Below are 18,106 nucleotides of genomic sequence, written 5' to 3'. Positions count from 1 at the left end.
TTTTTCGGAAAATAGATAATTGTATTTGTATTACTAAATATCTCATTGAAAGACGAATTAGAGATGAATAAGAATTATCTTTTAAATTGTTGATTATTTTGAACGCTTCTTTAATTTGAATCTTATGTTTGTATGTTGCAGTATCATCGTAGCTACGTGGCTGTATAACTCCGCCCGTTGCGCATCGGCGTGGTGAGTCAGAAATTTTTTTTATTGAGGCAACGTATCTATGATTAATCAAATATAGAGCAAATGTCTCGGTACATATATCAAATTATCATAATAAGTTATAGTATAAAAAATATTACATCTCGACCATCTTGTAGATCCGTTGCCTTAAAATGGATGGGTTAAAAACTGATTAGGGCAAATATTTAATCTTGGTGTTGTTTATCGATGTATTGTGCTTGAGGAAATACTCGCACACACTTCGCATCATCATTAAATCAAATTATGTTGATGAACTGCCGCGTTTCATACAAATATTACAATTTATTTTATAAAAAACGTGATGTTTATTAATTAAAAAGAATTTATTTTAACAAAATATCAATTTTACCCTAATTTTTTGTAACCTATCCATCTATTTTTGATTGAGAAATTGGCTTTATACTAGATAAAGTCGAGTAATGACGTGAGATCCTAAATATTCAGTTGAAAAACGCTAAAGTTCTTTAAATTATTTTAGAGTAGATAGTACAATTATAGTCCAAATATTTAATTTTGCAATAATACATATAACCAATATATTATATTAAAAATAATTTTGAAAAATGAAAAATATAACGAGATATCGATATGTAAGTTTATAAAGTTTATAAAGATTTGCATATATTGTTCAATTATATATAACAACGCGGTTATTGAATATTACAATATCCAATTATATTGGTATTATAGTTATAATACCAATCGTGTGGGAAGTTTTTTCCGGATCTCACGTTATTTATTCTGTATATCTTACTTGATACACTTTCAAGATGCGAATCGCATGAACAACATGCACAATCACTCATCTTCGTATTTTTGCGGTCGGTTTTCGCGGTCGGGTTTTGTATCGAGAAATTTTCCATTATTAATTTTTTTATTTTGTCCACATTACGAATTCAATTTTTTGTGGGATATAATTGAGATCAATATTCATATATAACGCGCGAAGTAAAATTTTGTCTATATATACTTACTTGATTACAATTCCAAATTAAATGAACGAGTCACAAAGACGGTCAATCAATATTCTCAAGCAAGTAACGGATTAGTGAAATTCTGTTTGACCATTGTTGTGTAGTCAATTTTTATAGATCAATATTTAATTTAAATTAATTATCTTCTCTTTTTTTTTATACGACCGATGTTTACATATAATTCGAATCGAACGTAATGCTATTTGTCGGCAATGATAATAATCCGACAATGGGAACGAGTTTTTCTTCTTTCTATTGGCATCTGGTGGAAATACAATCAGATAGCCAGAAATGACAAAAGGTTCAATCTGGCCCGAAGAAAGAAGACTGAATACAATAAGGTAAGTGGTCAACATTGACCACAATGGTAGAATACATATGGTAACGTGCAAAGTGGTTTGATATATCTAGGCTCCTTATAAGTCGTGTCGCGATCTTAAATAATTAAAGATATGTTGTATTTATAGGTTGTTATATATAGGTTGTTATAGGGTAGGGTAGGGTAGGAAAATTGTTAAGGTAGGTAGAAAAATGGATAAGTAAGATTATTTATAGATCGGAATACGGGTAGGTAGGTACTTAGGTAGAGATTCGGGTAGGCAGGGACAAAATAAAAATAATAACATAATAATATAATAATATAATATATATAATAATAATAATATAATAATAATAAATATAATTATATAAATTATATAATTATGAAATTATTAATAATAACAACTTTTAAAAAGTATCAAATTAATTGATAATTGCATATTAAAAATATGAAAATAATGTAATGTTAATTATGTAATCGGATAATACGACGGAAATCATGACGCGTTTCGTAAACATTCACTTTAAAACATTAGTAGTTTTTATTTACTAAAAGATTGTTAATAAAAATACTGAAGATCTTTCACTCAAAATTTTGTATTAAAAATTATCACTATTGTGGCAAATAATAGATAATTTACTAATGCCCATTTCTACCAATGTAGATTACCTTTAATCTCGGTTTAACTTACTTTCTATCTTTATCTAACTCTTAAAATTAGAAAAAGATGAAAGGTAAATTAACCGAGATTAAAGTTAATCTGCGTTGATAGAAATAGACATAAAGGAGACAGTTAAAAAAGAGATGAAGAGTGAGTTTAATAGAAGATTATACAGTTAACCGACGTCTAATGTTTATTTGTACCATGTACGAAATAACTTTAATCTCGATTTAATTTACTTTTTATCCTCTTCTAGTTTAAAGTATTATAAAAAGATAGAAAGTTAAACTGGAGATTAAAGTTAATCCGTATTGGTATAGAAATGGACATAAGGGGGACAGTTAGAAAAAGTGAGTTTATAATCGACGTTGATAAAACTGGCCCTAATAGTGTAATAATAACTGTATAATATTAAAGCTATATAAATAGCTCGCATCTGTGATATCTAGTCACAAGTTTAAAAAAAATCATAGAATATTTCCGATGAGTCCGATGAGAAATTTGAAATTGGCGCAGAGGACGCCACCGCCCACTGATCTCGCTCGCGCATGACCCGCGGGCAACTTCACGCGGCGCGGCAACAGCGGCAGCGGCGACGAACGACGACGACGGCCGACGGCGGCGCGGCGGGGATAACTGCTAATAATTATCAATGGCGCGATGACGCGGACGCCGTACTACAAATGGCGGGTAATGAAACAGCTGTTCACACCACCGTCGGCTCGACATCTAGCGGAGCGCGGGCGCGATCCGGCACGCGTCGGCGACGACGTCGACGTTGGATACGCCGCGGCGAGGAAGCACGTAGACGAGGTGCCAGAAGGAGGGCTAGAACGGCGGTGTCCGCTGGTGACCTGTCCAAGAGGAACATGGCTGCTGGCTGCTGCGGCGCGAAGAAGCAGAGGCTGGGCGGCGGCGGTGGCGGCCCCGCGGCGCCGCCGAGCCTGTCGCCGTGTGACGGCACCGCCATACGGCACGGCACTCCTCAATCGAGGAAACCCGTGACGATCGCCCAACCGGAGATGGGCTTCTACTGCTTCGACGTCCTCTACTGCCAGCTGCACCAGCTGGACCCGCCGAAAGCGCCCAACTTCAGCAACGAAGCGTTGTGAGTAATCCTCGCGGTGTTCCTCTCTGTCTTTTCTCTGTTTGCCTCTTTCTGTCTCTTTCCTTTGCGTCCGTCCGTCCATCTGTCCGTCTCGCTCGCGCGTCGCGTCAGCTGTTGCCTCTTCGCTCGTCTCCGATGACAGGTCGTCCGTGTCACGTCAAGTCTTAAAGACCGTGACGATTATTACGGAGATCGAATTTCGACGTTGCAGAGATATACGGAAAAAAAAATGATATTCTACCAATTATAATATTATTCGATTCTTATTTTTATATTTAGTTCGCGCGTAATGAATTTTGAATTCTGCTGAGCCGATCATCTCTGATCTCGATTTGACTGATCTAGAAGTCCAGCTGCGAAATCGGTTCAGGATGCATTATTATTGGTGCATTGTTTGGTCCTCACGGGTGTGGATTATCTGTCGGCGCGCGGTGCACGCATTATTACGGCGTGCTTCGATTTCTCTCATTGTGTAGCGCTATGCCAACTATGTAGGCCACTGAGGACGCTACGTTTGTTGCTACGATGCATATCTGCAGAAACATTTGTTAATGGGAATCGCGATGCCTTTCTCACAAATACCCTCGCATCGTGCCGTTATTTTAGCCTTGGGAAAATTTATTGCGAGATAATAAATCCAAAAATTATTTTTTGTCATTATTTTTGTTATATTTATTTTTATTATATTTTATTTAAAAATACTTATTTATTTTGTATATTGATTATATACCGTCGTAAATCTGAAGTCTTGCTAAATACAAAAGAAATTAAACATCCCGGTTTATTTTGCTTTTTTCTTTTCCATCCCCGATAGTTCGTTGCCTGATGAAAATAAAAACAAATGTGTCTGAACATGAGATTTTTTAATATATAGATACGTCTTTTCAGCCCTTTATTTGTGACATGGACAATAGGAAAAGATATGAGATTACGAGGTTGTATTGGTACTTTTAATGCGATGCACTTACATGCTGGGCTACGCGAGTACGCTACAACTAGGTGAGACCATGCAGGTTTCTCACATTAGAAGATAGAATAATATGTACATATAAATCATAAATATATAAGATAGATATTTATAGATGTATAATTATATGTATAAAATTATATAAATGTATATTTATAATATATATTTATAAATTTTACACGTATATACATATAAATGCCATAATGTATGTCATATTTACATTACATTACTTACGTAATTGTGATATTTAGCATAATGGTCTCGCATGCGTTTTTGATACACGTTTCTATATGTTTTTCTAAAGCGCGTTCAAAGACTCTCGGTTTAATCCTATAACTCGAGACGAGCTGCCGCGCTTGCATGTAAGCGTGTCGATTTTGCGGCATTTTGAAGACGGAGTTGACTATTTAGATTGGGAAGTGGGTGTGCACGGAATTCGCATAGAATTCCACAATGAGAAGGGTAACAAACGGACGGCTACTTACTTGCCCAGCGTAGCTATGGAGCAAGGTGCGTATCCGTGGTGGTAGAATAGGACAAGCAATGGAACCTCCCTCCCCCCGGGGGCGCCTTTATGAGAAATAATCTGTAATCTGATGTTCAGGATGGGACCAGATACAAACGATAGATTCTCTGCTACATAAGGGTGGCTTCAAAGGCTTAGTCACACCCGATATCCGTCGTAGCCTGAAACTGACTCGCTATCAAAGCGAGGAGGTCACCGTGAGCTATCAGGATTACATGACGCATTGTCACAATCGAAGATGCTAGCAGATCGCCTGGGGTCCCAGCCAGGGACCCCTGCCCCAACGATTCGCTCAGGCTCGTTATGCGCACACGGTCAATTCGTCTCATTTGCTAAACGATAGTACGCGATACAATTCTTTCGTGTCTGGACAACAGTGTTTGCAGATTGTCACGCAACCGAATCGTTCGACGTTCATTCATCCATTACCCTTACCTCCAATTACCCCAGTTATGATACCGATACGTAACAATCCATCCCTTTGGTGGAATAACGCAGGTCCGTCCTATCCGCCTGCACCGGTTTATCCTCGACCACCGCATCGCTTCTTAACGCAGGATACTGCGGAGCGCGGGGTACGTAAGCGAAAATGACATTGGAGGCGGTTATTTCTCGCAATTTTCCACTGTTTAAAGTGGTGCGTGTTTCTGTGTCTTAGCGTGCACGGCCTCCCGTTTATGGTACCGCGTGCTCCGTCTTGAGAATAATAATAGATCTTTCGTGTATGATGGCATCGCCTAATTGTTGCGTATTGTATTAAAAATCACAAGTAATAACTTTAAAAAGTTTTTAAACTTAATAAAAAGATATATTTGCATTGATATATATTTTTCAAGTACTTTAATATTGCATTAAAACAATTTTCCCGATTTGAATTTGATTTCAGATTGATAAATAATATTATTTACTACTCAATTATTCAATAGCTATATTATTTATTAATTCTACTTTTTTCATAAATGCATTTAAATCTCATTTCGTTATAACAATTAGCTCTGCCATTATATTGTGAAGAATCTGTTTGTATTTGCATCGATAATATAAGAATGACAATGAATACTTTTATAAGACAGTGATTACATATAAAATTCACTGCCTACTTTCATACGATATAATGTACAAAACAATGTCGGAATCATTCCATTTTTTGTATAATGTATATGATATATCTATAACATTCTTATACATTAAGTGAAAATTGGAAAAATTTGATGTTTTTGATAAATTTATTTTTATTAACGTTTTTCATTGGTTATAGAATATGTTTTAGCTACATTATAGAGATAGAGCATCAGTTTGTATTACAAAAAAGGATCGTTAAAATATAATACATCAGTTATGCATTTAATCGCATCAAAAAGACAGCAAGTTTGACAAAGAAACATAAATCTTCTGTGGTTAATTGTGATTTAGTTATTAAAGTATAAAAAAGAATCATAACACAGTAGAAATATAAATATTAGTTACGTAAGCTAGACGTAAATGTGAAAAAGTATAAATGATCTCATTGTGAGTTTGTGTTATTCGATTGATAAGATATCTCATAATTTCGTGATAGTTGCACCATTTGCGACATCTTACGCCGTGCATCTATTGATATATATTTCACAAATTTTAATCGCATCTTGCAATTACGATATAAATTAAATTAATGGTATATTTTTCAGCGTTAATTCTTACTTCCCTTGAATTGCCAGCTATTACTTTATAGTATTAGTAGCTGGCTTTAAACACTGCCAATTTATTCGCCCTGTTATATCTTTTTTATACTGATAGGAGTACTCGTTAGAAATAAATGAAAATTGTTATTGTATCTCTCATATTTGTTGTAGTATGTGTTATTCTCTATGTTATTCGTATTAGTACGCGTTATTTACGTAAAACGTTTTGCATCGATAATAATTAGCAAGTTCCTAAAATCTTGCTTTTTGTGAATCTCGGCATAATAAACGTCCAACGAACTGCCACATACTTGTCGATTCACATATGCGCTCATTCGGTCTATGGAATTCCGTTTGCATAATGGACATTATTACGGTTTACACGTGTGAATGATGCATTTTCACCGGTGAGAACGAAAATAATTCTATCTAGCGTTGTGTAATTATATTTTGCGATATACAAGTACATTGTATATTCGTGAATTTACTGAAGAGTTTACGAAAATATAATAAAAACGCACTTACTTAAAAGTAAGTCATTGATCACAATGCAATTAAATATATATAGCCGCATTGAACATATTTCAGATGGATAATCATTAATTATCGTACGAATCTGCTGAATGAAATCATTCTGTATTTTGTGAAACTGCCATAAAAATCTACTTGATATACGCATTTTGTAATTGTGTAGAGTAAGCACTTTATACACGTAGAGTTTATTACCGTACTTTTAATCTTTCTCTAATTAATACGATGTAACGTGAGATTGCACGACGAAAAGTATTAATAATTTCTAAAGCAAAGCATACTTGTCAGATTAATATTTATTATCGTACTTTTTATCGTATCTCATACTAGTGTAATATTAATACGATATCAAGCGAATGTGTGCTCACTTTGATTGCATTTGTAAATTAATAATGCAGCGAGACCCACGGGTTATTCTTTATTTATTCATAAGTTGAACACAGCGAACATAACTCTCTCTCTCTCTCCTCTCTCTCTCTCACCTTTTTCTCAGATTAAAAAACCAGTAGAATTCATGCAAAAATTACATCAAGGTACTACAAACAATTTTTATTTTGCAATAAAAAGATAAAATAAAATAAACTTATATTGTCATAAGAGGATCATTGTAATCAATTCTTTCCGCATTATTCCTTACTCTTTTCTGTGCGAAATTTTTTTCTTTAATATATAACTATTACACGTGCGATATAAAATAGTTATATATTAAAAACAAAGAAACGCAAATGCAAAAGATGTAAAAACACGTAGTTAAAAAATGTAGACCTATGCATGTATGTAAAATATTTTACATTTGTTTCATATACATATACGTACAATCTCGCTAATCAGGCACTATTAAAAACCAGGCTGTGCTGGATTAATGGATTTGCCGGACTATTGAAATGTAAGGAATATAAGAGGCAAATAAAATATTTGGGTATTTTGAAACTTCTGAATTTACAATCTATTAATCCGGTACAATCTGATTTTTAATAGTGCCGGATTAGCGAGATTGTACTGTACACATATATGTATATGTATACACAGAGTTCCCCGAAATTCGCAAATCAAAATATTATAACAAGAAAGTCTGCTATAAAACAGTCACGAAAAAAACTAAAAAAATCGCAGACTTTTATTACTTAAGTAATAAAGCGATTTTTTATTCTAAACACGATAAGTTTTCGAAATATAACTATATATACGAAATAAGTTGCACGTAAATGGTGCTTTGATGACGCGATAAGGGATTCGATTTCAGGATAGAATCGTCTAAAAATCTAAAATATGTCTAAAAGTGGGCTTTATATATTACATTCTATTTATATGTTGCAAAGTCTCTTTCTCTCTCTCTCTTTCTCGCTCTCTTGCATTTATATATGTATATATTATATATATATATATATTTTTATTGTGCAATGGAACGTCTGTGAGATGGCGCCATAGTATCGCGCGCGCGAGTGCGACGCGACCGGCGTCGCGACGCACAGTCGGAGTAGTCGAACTACTTCAGACTGATCGGAGCACGGAGCCGCGTCGCGTCGTAGACGCGCGTATATCAGCCGCGGCATCGAATCCCACACAACTCGACACGTTCTCCATGTGTAGACGAGGCGCGCACTAGGCGACCACGTCGTCTCTGCAGTTACGTGCCGTGACAATTCTCCGTACCGGGAAATTGACAGTGAATCCCCTTTGACCGCCGCGGTCTCTTGTTCGCCACGGGCGTCGACATATTGCGCGTTCCGGACGAGATCTCGACGATCGGTGTACGTTTTTCTTCCCCCGATGAGTTTATCTCGTTTCGCGCGAGAAATCGCGAAGCCGTGAGGGATCGCGCGTCTCATTGCGCGTCGTTTTCCAACAACGGCGTAGTTCGTTCGCGTTCTTTCACGCCGGCTCTCGCTACGCTCCATGTGCGGCGTAGTTGCGTGGTACCGTCGCTTCCCACCCTCGTAGACGCGACTGGGGAATGGGGATGCGTGATGGGATCGACGTCTCCTCGCAGCTGTCGCGGTAAGTGATCGCGCGGCGTATGGATGCGGGGAAATCGGGAAAAAAAAATACGAATTAAAATTTAAGACGTTCGCTCGCGCGAGCTTGTCGTTTTCACTTGCTCAGAACGCTAGTCTCCTATAAATTCGTAAGATTAAATTCGCTGGATTAAAACCGATGGAAAATACCGATTGTTTTCCGTGCATATTTTTAAACAGTTAAAAGTAGATAAATTATTTTATAGCAATTAATACTATTATGAGTAATTAGCTCTGTTATAGTAGATTTTGTATCTTCTAGAATTGTTTCGAATAATAATTTCGAATAATAACCGGAAAATATTTTTCTGATTTATGGAATTTGTAATAAACTATACGTATTTGTGCGAATATATACTATATTAAAAAAACCAAGTTTTTTATTTCTGTTATTACATGTGATTATTTTATCTTATTATTTGTTATTAAAACTTAACATTAACTATTAACTATTAAAACAATTCGAAATTGTTACTCATTTGAGAATCATCTAATTTTTTCATATTCCTGGTTTCCGATGTTAAAACGTCAAATTCGCGAAACTTAAGTTTTTCTTTCTGGAGAGAAGGCGCGATAAATAAATTTTTACACAAGGGTGCCTCGCATGTCAGTGATCGCTTCGCGCGGAAGGGACTCGCGGATGAGCGAATAAACGAATGTCGCACCGACGCCGGTCGATCGTATTGGAGGCGCGAAAAGGACGACGGAAATCACGGAAAGACGGGACGGCGAAAATGGCGGGTGATGAAACAGCTGTTTTAGCGCGCGCCGCGCCATCTGGCGGGGCGCGCGCGCGACACGGCACGCTACGGCAACGAAGAGGAGGACAACGGCGGCAGCGACGAGGACGACGACGGCGGCGGCCGCGACGGTCGGACGAGTGTTGAGACGTATACGGGTCGTAGACCGTTCGTGTCCGCAGTGCGGGTCGCAGTGGTCGACGGCGACGACGACGACGGCGGTCGAGACGGTAACATGGCTGCCGGCTGTTGCGGTACGAAAAAGCAGAAGCTCAACAATTCCGCGAGCGTACCATGCAACGGCACAGCGATGCTGTCGAACGGCACGCGTATACGTAATACGCCGATCGTTCAGCCCGAGATGGGCTTCTACTGCTTCGACGTCCTCTACTGCCAGCTCCACCAACTCGACCCACCAAAACCGCCCAACTTCAGCAACGAAGCATTGTGAGTGTTGGAGACATCGTACCGAGCTAACTGAGCTAGTCACAATAGTCACCTCGGCGCTCAGCGTCCAACGTATCCCTTCCTCCCTGTCCCCGACTATGCGTCGCGTGCCGTATCTTTCTCTCTCACGCGCGCCTTCATCGCTCCACCTCCCTGCCCCGCCTCCCTCTCGGCCTCCCCTGCATCGTGGCACCTTTTTTTTCTCTCCATCGCTCTCCTTTTTCTCCCACCATCCACGCCAGTGCGTCTCTTTGTTGAAATCGCCACTGCTTTTGTCTTCAACTATCGTTGTCGCGGAATAGAGGAGCGGGGGGAGGGGGGGGGGCAGGGAGGAAAGACGACGAGAACGTCGGTGTCGTCGGTACTCGGCATGCGTCTCCCTCTTCTGAAGGACGCGTCTTATATTTTCGGAACCTTCTGCTCCGTCTCGTGCTGTTGACTTTCCACCGAGGTTATTCCGCGAGATGCCAGCGTTTTGCTTCTGAATAATTTATTGACATATAAACGTTTTTAGAATTTGTTTTTCTTTATGTTTCCCAGCTCCCTTACAATAAGATCTTCAATAGAGATTGATATCACGATTCCCCTATGTTTCTCACTCCTGCTCTATTTTACTCTTCTTGTTTAGAAGATGATTATTGATCATTAGTGTAATGCATTTTAATGTTTACGCAAACTGTTTACTGTAGAGATGATATAAACACCTTTTCAATATTTATTTAAGAAGAGCCTGCTTATGTAACACTTTTCTGTACTTGCGTAATTAAAATTGTTGAGAAGTTAGTTTATAGCACAGGCTCTCTTATAAAAATGAAATAATGTTCGGTTTGAGGTGATCTCGTTAACTCATCTTCTCCATGTCTTTCCAGTCCCTTGTTTGTAACATGGACTATCGGAAAGGATATGCGACTACGCGGCTGTATTGGTACATTCAATGCCATGCACTTACATGCAGGACTTAGGGAATATGCTACTACCAGGTAACATGTATTCTCTAAATCGGCCAGGCCAGAATTTTGGATTACGCTTTTAAATGACCGATTGTGTTTCGTAGTGCTTTCAAGGATTCACGATTCAATCCTATAACACGAGAGGAACTTCCACGTTTACATGTAAGCGTTTCTATATTGCGGCATTTTGAAGACGGCGTGGACTACTTAGATTGGGAGATAGGAGTCCATGGGATTCGCATAGAATTCCATAATGAAAAAGGCAACAAGAGAACTGCTACTTACTTACCTGATGTTGCGACTGAACAAGGTAAATATGTATGTTCGCTGTGGATCGTTGAAAAGCTGTTCATTGTTCGTCATATTTCTTAAATGTGTGCTTTCATCTATTAAATCATGATTTTTTTTTAAATAGGTTGGGACCAGATACAAACCATAGACTCGCTATTACATAAGGGTGGCTACAAGGGCTTAGTTACACCGGATATTAGACGCAGTGTGAAGCTGACGCGATACCAGAGCGAGAAGATTACTGTAAGCTATCAAGACTACATGACACATTGGCATAACCGACGATGCTAGCAGCTGGCTTGGGGTCCTATCCAGGGGCCCCTACCTTGCCAAACGCCAGGCACGTTTTGTTACAAAAATATCTCGGACACAGTTAACGCGCCGTATCCACAATATAGTACCACTCAATACAACTCTTTCATGGCCAATCAACAACATACGTTAGTTATGGTTCAGCCGAATCACCCCACATTCATACACACACTTCCGCTGCCACCAATTCCTCCGGTTGTGGTACCTATGCAAAACTATCCACCGTTCTGATGGAATTATGCGTACCGCATCCTTCAGTACGCTGTATCGTTATTCTTTACAAACTTTTGTAATGCAAAGAAATGAATTAAATGCATAAAAGAATATAATATTAAAGGCGGCTCTTATGTACATCTTCTATTGCTTGAATTGGTGCCTATTATATATTTTGATTCAGCAAGCATTTATTGTCTCTATTTTTTTTCTCTCTTTCTCTCATTATCGGTTCTTGTGCGATTTATTCGTCTGTGAAAAGAAATGCGGAAAAATACAATCTTGAGTATGGTGGCAATGTTCTTCCAAAACATTTGTTGTAAGTATAAATAATATTATCGGCATAGAGACATTTGTATATGATAGACTCTTGTTCTCGTATTGTACAATTTTATGATTGTTAAATTTGAACTAGAAACAAAAATAATCTATTTGCGAGTAACAATGCAATTTCAGTTTGCTGTCGAACATTTGACTAGCCATTGATCGTTATGATAAAATGTAAATACTATACGATTAGCTTTGCCATTATGCCATCATGCTAGGACATTAGACACTCATTAGTATCTGTGAAAGGAGGGACACGAAGAATTTTCGAATACATAATACGAATACTGTCTGTATAATTAATTGTGACTATATTAGTCCATCCACATTCGATAATGCACAAATTCGTCATGGTCGCCTGTTGACGTTGCTCGTGAAAGCAGATAAAAATTATCAGCGAACAAATGTATGCGAGCAACGAAATACTTTGATTTTCTTAACAGTCGAGAAAAAATTTAATTGGGGCATTCTGTAAAGTATGAATGCATTGTCATGTAGAACGGATAAAATTATTATTTTCTTTTTAAGATCTAATATAATCGTTAATTATTCATATTTGCGTAATATCTGACACGTAATAACACTATAACATCTGAACAGAATTTCTTTGCATCAATGGTATAAATAAAAATTTTTCTTAAATTGTTATGTCTTGTACTGCGACTTATTTATGAATATTGATTTCTCTCTTATCTGTTTTCATTAATATATGCAAATTGTTGTACAATGAAACACAAAAGTGACATGAAGATATTTTGTAAATTTTTAATGTTGCATATTTATACCATTCCTACAATGAAGTTTGAGGCAAGTTTAGATTACAGTCCAAAGTTTTATTACAGCAAAGGATTCTCGCTACTAACAATAATTTACTTTAATAAAATTATTGTTTGATTATTTTTAAATTTCTAAAATTTTGAATTTCTATCTTGATGCAAATTTGTCACAATATCTAATAAAAACTGTTATGATTTGTTTTAATTTACATCAGTAAATGAATTTTAGAATGGGACCTCTACTGTAAATAAGCAATGGACTATACTACAACTAACAAAAAAAAATATTAGATACAATATATAGACACAATATATAGATTTAAGACATTAAAACAAAAATGACGATCTCATTGTGATGTTGATTGCTGTGCAAATCATGGTAATGACTCATTCATTATAATGACATCAGATAAAATCTTTTCCCACTTAAAAGTAGATAAAGATAATATGGAAAAGAGCAAAAATGCAGTTGTATGTGCTGTAGATGTATGCAATTGAGTTATGAATTACGTGCATTTGATGAAATGGCACAGGAAACGATATACCGGAAAATCTCTGTCAGTGTACCTTAAATGCGCGGTATGTTTAACAACATTGTCACATATAAATAGAAGTTCAGGCATATTTTATATTAAACTGTCTTGCTTCTTAGATTCCACGGCTATATGATAGCTGAGTTCATTCACTGCCAACATAATCATTGCTGTAGGTATTATACAAATCCTACTCCTACCGAAAGAGAGTAAACAGATCACATTGTTGTACTTTGGTTGAATTGATGCGTCCGCATCTGGTGTTATCTTTTATATATTCTTATCGCATACACATAGTTCCTGGGATCTCCTTGCTACTCGGGCCCCTGTATAACGCGTCCAGTAAACTGCCAGTAATATACTTAACTCTAGAGTAGTTGGCAAATCAAAACTGCGGTCACTTGTGCCCAATTTGACTTTGGAAACCAAATCATACGAAAAGATTCTTTTTTTTTCTGATTAAAATATCTAGAAAATTTAACATAGGCATGTAAAATAGGGATGCTACATTTTCGTTTGTGAATACAAGCTGGGGTAGAAATTCAAGAAGTTCCCAAATTTAATTAATAATATGATGTTCAAGTAGTCCGTTTAACATAATAGAGGGATAAGCGTAATTTGACTTCGATCGTAATTCTCGTCTATTAAATATTGGAAGTCTATGTCAAATATTTCCAGATTTCCATGATGAAATATGTATCTAATCGGAGTAATCGAAAATATCGAATTTGCTATTTTACTTGAGCCTATAAGTAAATTCGTATTACATTTAACAATATGAAACAATACATACGTTTGACTCGATATTGTATAAGTTAAACTTTATATTAAATAAAGCGGAAGAGTCAACATTGTATGGGAAAATTCTCTTGAATCAGAAAAGTCGTATGTATCATCAATATTTGAAAAGCAGCAATCTTTTTAAACAGTTGGAAAGCGTTTATTACTGTAACAAATCATATGGTGCCTAGATATTGGATTAATTTCGAGAAAAGGAAGTAGATATGTACGAGACGCATAGTTGTCTTAATAAAAACAAGAATATCAGTGAATGATTATAAATAGACATCTTATAATATTATGTCAATGATAAAATAAAAATACATTTTATATTCTATGAAATATATATACATACTATGATCCTTTCGTTGTCCTTACAATGTTATTATTAAATACTGATCTAATATAAAATGGAGTAAAATCTACGTCGCGATGATTATTTCTTCAATTTATATATTTTGCTATAGTTATATATAACGATATTGTACACGAAACTTAAAAATCATCTTTTTGTTTCAAATTTTGCTTCTTTTCTTCTTGCATTAGATACTGTATGTCTATAATGCGAAGGAAAGATCTGATTTCTAAATACGTTATAAAACCAGCTAGCAGTGATTGAAAAACGAAAATCATTGCAATTTTTGGGAACAACGGCTGATAGGCTGACAGGATAGTGCCGAATGTTTTTCTTACGTCAGTTATGTGCGGCACATTGTATACTCCACTGCCAGCAGCGATCTACGAGTCCAATATAATAAGTAGCGTAATAAACAGATTGGAAAGAACATGACAGTAACGTGTAAAAAAAGTCAAGTTCTTACTTGAAAGTTTGCAACCGGTGCCATTATCAGTGGCAGAAACAGCCCGGTACAAGTTTGCGCCAAGGCTGATCTAGTTTCCAAGCACAAAGGACAAGATATTTCTAATGACAACAGTTTGTTCAGGATAAACTGAAAAATATGCATAGTACTTTGTATTATCTTCTTGTTCGGGTTGCTCGATCAAACTCAATCCAACTCAATTGGGTTCTCACTCGCCAATACCTCTGTATGAGAGAGACCTGTCGCTATAGCCGGTGTTACCGCGAGACCTAACATCGTAGGGAGAGCCCCGTAATCCCGGAGCTTTAGCTTCGCCCTGAACCGATAATTAATGTACACACCGGTGAGCGATGCCACGCTGACCAGGATAGCGCGTCCGGTTGTCAACGGCCATCTAAATAAAATTTACCATTTTTTATCGGGCGTCATGTCATTTTTTGTGAGGAAAATTTTACGAGCGACAAAATAGAATCGTTCGCGCGAACGCGTACGACGGGTGTGTGCGTTGCACGGCTTTTAAATAGAGAGTAACGTAATGGGGTTATGTTACACGTCGCTGCGTGGTCTCCAATTCCTGATGATACGATACTGTTCCGCTATAGCCTCGTATCTCGGCGAAATATTTTTCAATGTATCCTGCTGCTGTGCATCACGGATTATGTATTGCGATGACCGCGATATATCCATTTTTTTTTTAATGATCTTTCAGGACTTCGCGCGGCAACACGGGCAACACGTGCTCACCACAAGTCACAACTTTGGTTATCCGCAGTATCCGCACACTCCGCACTACACTACACACCACAGACGGCACAGACTTATATATATTACACACTACACGTTATAACGTAACGTAAGAGTTACGCAATAGATTTGTTCGCTCGTACTCGAATCAACTTAATCAGTAATTAATTTAACGGGCATAATTGCTTATATTGAAATTTTTAACTTAATATATCTATTCTAATTTTTTTCTATAAGTATATCAAACAAAACAAAAGTAAAAGGAAATGGATAATTTTGCCTATGTTATAAAATGTGTGTGTATTTTATAACAAATCTCGTTTCTTAGTTAATTATAATTTTGCTTATAAAAAATTTTGATTTTTACAATCCTCTACGTTATTAAGACGTTATTAAAACGTCACCTAAAAGGCAAAAATATCATAAAGTCACGTCTTTTTAACGTCTTGAAATATCGTCATCGATCTGTGACTTATTCCTGACATTTTGACGTCATTATTACGTGATTATAAAAGGACAATTGACGTAACGATCGACTGACCAAAAACTCACGTAAAAATCACGTAACGCTGCTGCCTGGAGTTATTATCCAATAAATGAGAAGATCGTTATATTATTTGAACTTATTTTTTTCACTTATATAATTATATTTTATAACAAACTAGTCTATAATTACAAAGTCAAGTATTTATATTAAAAAAGTATGTTATTTTAATAAAAATATTTCTATTTACAAATAACGTACGTGTTACAGACAAAATTATTTTATACAATATTATTCTAGTTTGTATGAAAGTAATTATATCAGAAAGTTGCGCTAATTAAGAATAAAGAATAGTATGTATATTAAAGTTAAACATATACAATTTCAGTATTGCACGATTATATACATTTGCACTATTCTGTCGCGGATTTAGTTGCAAATTCTATAAGTTGTATAAAGCGGTCTTATATAACCGCTTATAACTGACATTTAGTTTTTAGAAGAAGACGATGTATGCATATAATAGTCTGAAAGAGAGGAGAACGAAAAAGTTATGACAATATGATGACAATTATAATAACCAGGGAATACTTACTTATCGTTTAGAAACGTTTCCGAAATGTCTTACAAACGCTCATAAAACGTTACATACGCGTTCAAATATATAACGAATATATAATGAAAGCAACATGTATTACCTGGGAAGCTATCTCTTGAGCTAATGGTACTACAGTTGGTAATATCATTATTGAATGATTTATTTGTACCAGTTAGTGATAACGTTGTTTTCTGTATCACAATTAGGAAGCACTTGCATGAGTGTATTTCAGCTACATGTTTATTGTTATCAATTTTGCGCTAAGTTTACATGAATGGAATTTTAGAATTTTTAATTAGGGATAGACATTAATTCCAATATTTTTTTATATTTTTTTTTTTTTTTTTTGTCAAATTTATTGGATTTTACTTTTCGTCACGCAGAGTTTCAAGCCAAGCTATAAATCATTACAAATTAAATTCTCAAGTATCTTGTTGACTGAACCTCGAATCAAAAGTTTACTTGCACTTAACACATTTTTTTATGATAAAACTTCACTATCTCTAATAGTTATTTAAAAGTTCGATTAATGCAAAACTTCCTTTATTTAAATTGCTTGAAACACACATTATATTCGACAATTTAATAAGGGAAAAGATCTATCAAAAGTTTTATTTTTAAGAAAAATTGTTTATGTTTCTTGACGTTTTTTTGTGTGTAATTGCTTGAGCCACGAGTGGGTAATTATAAGATTGTAAAATCATGAGATGTGTTAAGATTACACGCCCAACAGATACGGTCGCGAGCGCATTGCTGCAAACGTCCACGCAAGATGAGGCCCGTGTCGAGTTAGCTTTGAATCTCGAGTACGATTTTGTCGTGACGAATTACGCATGCGATGCCGAACTCGATTTTGCTGTGAAACATTATGTCATGTGAATTGGTAACAAGATGCGGCCTCCACAGTCGCACGCGTGTGCTGTCGACGGACATGTCCTTTGTAACGTGATGTGTGCCTTACAAAGGCATAAATCCCTATACAGATAAAGCCCGCGGTTCCACGTGGCGAGATATCAACAAAATTTTGTTAAAACTCCAAAAATCACCTATAATATTGAGATACATAAAGAGATGAAAGGAAAGAACCTTTAAATTTTTATACTTGCTCTGCTCCATCA

General features: G+C 36.2%; 2 protein-coding genes across 2 annotated transcripts; one reads left to right on the top strand and one right to left on the bottom strand.

The window, feature by feature from the left end:
* The first annotated feature begins 2,829 nt into the window (after positions 1-2,829).
* LOC112460591 lies at positions 2,830-13,664 on the top strand. The gene is given in 10 exon segments (XM_025025355.1): positions 2,830-3,272; positions 4,161-4,271; positions 4,544-4,749; positions 4,844-4,990; positions 5,081-5,340; positions 9,878-9,895; positions 9,897-10,159; positions 11,029-11,139; positions 11,214-11,419; positions 11,525-13,664. Coding segments are annotated over 10 exon segments (1,914 nt in total). The 5' UTR covers positions 2,830-2,847; the 3' UTR covers positions 11,692-13,664.
* Positions 13,665-14,665: 1,001 nt separating this feature from the next.
* Positions 14,666-15,909, bottom strand: LOC112460575. The gene is made up of 4 exons (XM_025025328.1): positions 15,713-15,909; positions 15,385-15,556; positions 15,163-15,291; positions 14,666-15,079 (listed from the first exon to the last, which is right to left on the bottom strand). The coding sequence occupies exons 1-4, from the start codon at positions 15,847-15,849 to the stop codon at positions 14,837-14,839; spliced, it is 681 nt and encodes a 226-aa protein (XP_024881096.1). The 5' UTR covers positions 15,850-15,909; the 3' UTR covers positions 14,666-14,836.
* Between the last annotated feature and the right edge of the window lie 2,197 nt (positions 15,910-18,106).

The sequence above is a fragment of the Temnothorax curvispinosus genome, unplaced genomic scaffold (assembly GCF_003070985.1).
Source record: "Temnothorax curvispinosus isolate PA1 unplaced genomic scaffold, ASM307098v1 QBEX01001170.1, whole genome shotgun sequence".
Taxonomy (NCBI): Eukaryota; Metazoa; Arthropoda; class Insecta; order Hymenoptera; family Formicidae; genus Temnothorax; species Temnothorax curvispinosus.
Note: the sequence above shows the minus strand (reverse complement) of the source record. Positions and strands in the feature narration are given on the sequence as shown.